The sequence below is a fragment of the Ctenocephalides felis genome, unplaced genomic scaffold (genome assembly GCF_003426905.1).
Source record: "Ctenocephalides felis isolate EL2017-DRISC unplaced genomic scaffold, ASM342690v1 CF-g0.4_SCAFFOLD_01886, whole genome shotgun sequence".
NCBI classification, from domain to species: Eukaryota; Metazoa; Arthropoda; class Insecta; order Siphonaptera; family Pulicidae; genus Ctenocephalides; species Ctenocephalides felis.
In genome coordinates this window covers 183928673-183934723 of record NW_020538040.1, presented here as the reverse complement: position 1 = coordinate 183934723, position 6051 = coordinate 183928673, and the positions used below count along the sequence as shown (strand labels likewise).

The 6051-nt window shown below is 26.3% G+C and overlaps 1 protein-coding gene and 1 long non-coding RNA gene across 3 annotated transcripts; one reads left to right on the top strand and one right to left on the bottom strand.

Moving 5' to 3' along the window:
* Positions 1–862: 862 nt before the first annotated feature.
* On the bottom strand, positions 863–1744 carry LOC113376465 (transmembrane emp24 domain-containing protein 7-like). 2 transcript variants are annotated; one of them, XM_026616390.1, is made up of 3 exons: positions 1644–1744; positions 1424–1584; positions 863–1357 (listed from the first exon to the last, which is right to left on the bottom strand). In XM_026616390.1, exons 2-3 carry the CDS (start codon positions 1580–1582, stop codon positions 872–874), a joined length of 645 nt encoding a protein of 214 aa, XP_026472175.1. In that variant the 5' UTR covers positions 1583–1584; positions 1644–1744; the 3' UTR covers positions 863–871. The 2 variants fall into 2 exon arrangements, with proteins under 2 accessions (XP_026472175.1, XP_026472174.1); XM_026616389.1 differs by having other exon boundaries at positions 1424–1705.
* A 1525-nt stretch (positions 1745–3269) lies between these two features.
* Positions 3270–5357, top strand: LOC113376464. The gene is made up of 3 exons (XR_003367030.1): positions 3270–3325; positions 4241–4325; positions 5279–5357. It is a non-coding gene; the product is annotated as an uncharacterized LOC113376464 (long non-coding RNA).
* The last annotated feature ends 694 nt before the right edge of the window (positions 5358–6051 follow it).

The following is a 6051-nucleotide window of genomic DNA, read 5'->3' as shown; positions in this document are numbered from 1 at the left end:
TACATTCCTTATGCATTTATTAACAAAAATATGATTAGCCTTATATTCTCATGTATGGTATGGCTCAATTTGTCTTCCAAAAAGCCTTAAAAAATTAATTAAATATGGTGCTGTTATATTTTGTGCCTTACTCAACTGCAAACTGAATTTTTTACATTTATACATGAACAATTTTAATTAATTGAATATTGCTAATCTAAATTTAGGTATACATATGTTTGCCAGTATTAATACTAAGTAATTCGGAATACTCTGGTTTATTTTTTTATGCTTTCAATCCTTGAACATTTATTGAAATAATATGTACGTATTTATTAAAACTTTCTAAAAAATACTGCAATCTTCAGAACAATATATGAAACTGAATTGATGTTTTTACATGTAAATATGTTATAAGTGTATATAAATAGTTTTGTATATTGTATTATTTGGAACATAAAATTGATTAATTTATTGCAAGTTAAAATAGTGGCAATTAATCATCAAACGAATGTGAGCAATTAATGACTATTCCATTAGAGATGAATGGAAGAAAATGCATAAATTTGATGGATTTGCCAATTATTAAATATTTACATTTGCAGTTAATTTCAAGTATTGATAATTGAATCTATAGCAGTGTTTCTTTAAGTATTCAAATGATTTAATAGATTATATTTTGAAATTATTTTATATAATGCTAATATATGTAGCATACATAATATGATAGTCTGCAAAATATACATTTGTTCATATACTTTAGTTTACTTTTCTTTTTTTTAGGCAGATTAAGTGTGGAAATTAAATTAATACACAAAACATTGGAAAATAGTAATAATATAAAATTCTATAATTAATAAAAGATTTAATATAATATTTGGTCACATCTATATTACATCTTTGTATACAACATTTGAGATGGTTTCTTTTCTGAGAAGAAATTTTTTAGCACATACACTTGTCCTATAGTTATAATGAGAACAGTTAAAGTTTCAAACACTGACCACCACATAACTCTTTCATTAAGATCCTCAGCCCTTTTGCGACCTTGTGCCTCTCTCAGCCGATGGTGAGTCTGGTAATTGAGAATACTGGTCAAACTTCGATGAATCTCTTGTGCAGAAGATTCAAGTTGGGTAAGTACTGTAGCATGCTCCCCGACACCGGGTAAAGGCTGTTCATCACCAACTTGAAAGTCCATATAAACCAATTTGTGTGAGAACGTGGAAAATTCATTACTGAAACAAGCAACGTAAACACCACTTATCGGTGCAGTGAAATGATGCGAATCAAATTGGGTTTTCACTTGACTATATATAATTTGCTTATTTGGGCTTTCTAATGTTACATCAACATCATACTGACCGCCCGTGACGACCTGAAAATTTTTAAAGGCAATATAGTAATTGGTGAAAGAATCATTTACTTAATCATCGGAAATCACCTGAAACTCTAAGGTGACGCTTGTATTTTTTTGAATATCTTGGTAAAAGCATTCTTTTGCATTATCCGGTAGTTCAAAAGTTAATTCAACGCTTTGGGTACCTTGTGAAATTAATAGAATCCACAAAACTGTATACACAACATTCATTGCAGTACGCATTGCTGTCATATTATAAAAGCATTTAGACTTTTATGTTATTATCAATAATTTTTCCTAATACCTTTAATTTCAAAAATAATCTCGGTTTGTTATCGTGTCATCACCTTGTCATTTTTGCGTGCGTCAGTCGGTCAAGTCATTTCAGCTTCAGCTTAGTGAATTGACGAACCGTTTTCTGTCATCCGTTATTTTTAGTTAGCGGAATTAACCGAAAATAAATGACACATAGATAAAAGAAGAGCAGATTGACACATTGACACGACCATGACGCGACAGTTGTGAAATCTGTTTCGGCTTGAAAACATCAACAAATCAACAAAATTTCGTTGAGAATGAATTGTGCAAGAGCTCAAGTATAAGCTTCTACAAGAAAGACAAAATATTTAGGTATTTTCCAGCTGTTCAAAATTGGATTACCATTTCACACGGATCTGAATATATGTACTTGGAGAAAATGAATTGCTTAAGAATGTCGAATTTTTACACGGTATGATTATTAACACGTATCTATATCCATCCATCCAACTTAATTATTAAGAAAATGATTAAAATATAAATAATTTATTCAATTAAATCTCATTTATTTTGCATTTTCCATGTTTGACATAAAAATCCTTAACCTAAAATTAAGTTTACAATACATTTGTCTACTGAATGGTTTTCAGGTTATGTTGAAACATTTCAATTTGCCATTGAAATAGTGCATATATTATTAATTATTACGTTGAAAAGTATGAAAAAGTGATTAGGAAGGCCTTTAAACAATACACAAACGATTAATATAGTGAATGTTGTGTTTTTACGCCAATAATCCTTATTAATATGATCCTTAACAATATAATCCTTATTAGAATATAGGGTCCGTTCGTTTTCCAGTGTTTCACACTTTTTATAGTTATTTTGTGAATAATTAAATTAGTAATGAATATGATTCTGGTTCTGAATATGACATGATTTTGATTTTTTTTTTTTTAATAAAGTTTACTTAATTATAATAATATCACATTTTTTTGTACATACTCGTACCTGATTCATACAGAATTTTCCTGTTTTTTTTTGTTAAATGCGAAGCAATAATGAGATACAATTTTCCAAAGTTTCAACAAGCAAGTGTAACTGCTGTTATCTCATAAACAATTTTCATTCTGTGCGAATTACATTCATTCTTCGAGAATTTTTTTATTTTGGGTTTTATTTAAAAAATTATGTTGGCTTGTTAATTAATAAAGGATTTAATTAGATCGAATTCTATGTAATATTATAGTAATAAGTCTAAGGCTATCGGTGGCCTTAATCTTACTGAAAGCACAATTCTATAAGTATCATAAAGTATTAAGAAAATTAATTTATATTTCTGTGATAAACAAAAAGCCCATGAAATATAAATTCAATGGCCGCCAAAGATTTTTCCAATTAAATTGCACAAATTAATGTTAGCATAATTTTGTTAAGAGGGTTGAATTAAAAGATTATTTTTTATGGATTCAAAATAGTGCAGGAAAGCTTTAGTGAGTATAGCTATGTTTATAATTATACTATTTTGTTCATCTTAATTCAATACAAATCTCTGTGTTTACAGGTTCAGAATTAAATTTTCTTTAATCATCTTGGAAATTTTGCAATTGAAATCAGTCGAAGCATTTGACAAAAATACAATTTTGGGATGAAGTGTGAGTCAGTGATCCTAGTCAACCCATTCATCAAACAGTAGTTGTTTAATTCAGTTCAGGCAATTGCCTTAAGGTACTCTCTTGTTTACTAATATAGAAAAGCAAGAATATTGTTACAATATTGTTCTGATAATTCATTTATTATCTATAATAGCAAATAAAACAGAAGCGTTTGTAATTTTTTTGTACTGTTTGAAACTCATATTGCTCATAACAGAAATGCTAAGTTGCTGTATAATTTTTTACAACATAATGTGTAAAAGATAAAATGTTCGAATATCAACTCTTTTGAAATATAGTTTCAATGTCTTGTCTGACAAGAAACTTATTAATACAATTGTGTTAATAAAGTTGCATATACCCCTTTTATAAGAATAATCATATAATTAAGTTCTTTCTTCAACTAACTTTGTATCTCATTTACATTGTTAAATTTCATAGGACTTACATACAGCTTGCTAGTGGTAACAAATTGCAATGCGACAGAACAAAACAAAACTAAATACATGCAAATTAAAGAACATCATTTTGAGAACACAATTACATCATCCATATTTATAAGACATCTGCAAAGCACATTAAAATATTCAACACATTCACGCCGTGTTCAGTTTTGACTAATGTTTTTATATAGCTATGCATCAACTAATTTAAATTTTTTTATTGCAACCATTCATCAGGACTTAGTTAAATTGAAGCACCCTTGATTGTTTCAAGAAATATTTAAATGCTATTTACCAAATAGTTATACACATTAATTGTAATTGAATTAATAAAAGTTAATATTCCAAAGCTGTATTTTGAAAAGGTTTCAATACTTTGTTCATCTACAAGTTTGTGAAATACACAATGTATTGATTTATTAATTGCAAGTAGTGAAGTAAAATGTAGGACTTGGTCAGGAAACAAGTTTTGAACTTTTCTTTCTACTAATAGAAATAGCATAGCAGTACATGTGTCTAGCATAATAATTATATTATTCATGTAGGTTATTGGCAGCTGGGACTTGAACAACCGGGTACAACTCACTCTTTCGTTGGTTACATTGGCCAGGACGTGGAATGGATAGAAGAGTAAGTTCAGATGAGTACTTATTTTAATTCAATTCTATCATAATTATGAGCATGTGCAAGATTATCCAAATTAAAAAAGTGTTTGCTTGAATTTGATGACAGATAATTCGTTTAGTACCATCGAAAATTGATTGGCTCTGTTAATTGTATAGTAGGTTACTAGTTTTGTTAACAATGCGGAAAAATTGTTTTGTGAGGATTTGAAATTTATACAATTTTGCTGAATTTATTTAATAGTTGATTTTTTTTTCATTACAATCTTATAAATTTACGATTAATATTTTATGATTATGATTATGATAAATATTTTAAAATTTTTAATTAATTCAAATGATTTATTTGCTCAAATTTGCTTGTAATATTTGTACAAAGTGCAAAAGTTTATCTACATTCATCAATGAAAAATGGTATCTTACTGTGTGTATATTAATCATCAATTTTTTTTCGATAAATTAAAATTCAATTACGTTTTTATTTTATGTATTTTCTTACTTCTATTATTTTTTAAAATGATTGTTTTAAGTAATTCATTTCACAAAAAAAATCTGAACATATGTATTCTTTTTTAGAAATTCAATATACATTCAACTAAACATGTATAAGACTCCAAATTATTACCAATAATAATTCAATTTTCAGTGAGTGATTATTTAAAAAATAACAATAGATTTTTTTTTTAATCAGTTTTTGCAAAAAGTAAAAAAATTGAATAAAAACAATTTGGATTCTAAAGAATTTTTATGAATTTGTATATATATAGAAAATAATATAAATTTTAATAACTTTTTGCATTATTGTATAAAATAAATATTGCAGTTTATTTCATGCAATATTGCAATAAATTGTGGTACTCGTCAATTTTAATGTCTTAATTATACAGTAGTAATTATTATCATCAATTTGCAATCGTGCATTTCTGCTCATAACTCATATAATTTTATTATTATTTGTAGAAATACGCCTGCAGAAATACAAAAATTGTGCATTATCAAATTGTAAGGTGATTAGATTGGAACAAGTACAAGCCAACTGGTAATCAAAGTTATACTTTAGTTGATTTATTTATCAAAATAAATATACACAAATAGAAATGAATACAAATATACATTCTCTAAATATAACTGGCTCAAAAATTTAGTTTTCATATTTCAAGTCATTTTTTCATATTTGAAGTCATTTTAAATATGTTTTCTATTTGTTTTAGTGTCATCACCTTTTTCCATAATTTTTTTTTTTATTTTTTTATTTTATTTTTATAATTTGTTTTCATCTTAGTGTCTTTAAAAATATTTATTGTTTAATATTTGTAAATTATATTTTATTTTATATCGACATTATTTTAGTTATTATAAATTTCTAATTTTATAATTTCAAATTAGAAATTATAATTAAGATATATCATAATTTAGACATTATTAGATATTTTAAATTGTATTAATTTCATAATTTTTATATTGCAATATTAGATGGACAGTTATCCATGGATTTTTCATAGTGTTTATTGATTTGTAAATTTTAATATCAATTTTAAAATCTGTGAACTGTTTTTAAGAAAAACAGTTCACAGAAAAAAAATGTCTAAAAATGGTATAGATTGTCGAAAATATTGTATATGGCCCGAAAGTGTTAATTGTTTGAAAGTGCTGTAATTTGTCTATCATGGATCCATGCCTTTTCACTTAAATCAAATGTGCGAAAAACATACACATTTTTCCTATCAATATTT

What these genes read in the sequence shown, in the direction of transcription:
- LOC113376465 (XM_026616389.1), bottom strand. Translation starts at nt 1,591, where the DNA reads ATGACAGCAATGCGTACTGCAATGAATGTTGTGTATACAGTTTTGTGG. An exon ending in GCGTCACCTTAGAGTTTCAG is followed by an intron (nt 1,358 to 1,423) that starts GTGATTTCCGAT and finishes AAAAATTTTCAG; the next exon opens with GTCGTCACGGGCGGTCAGTA.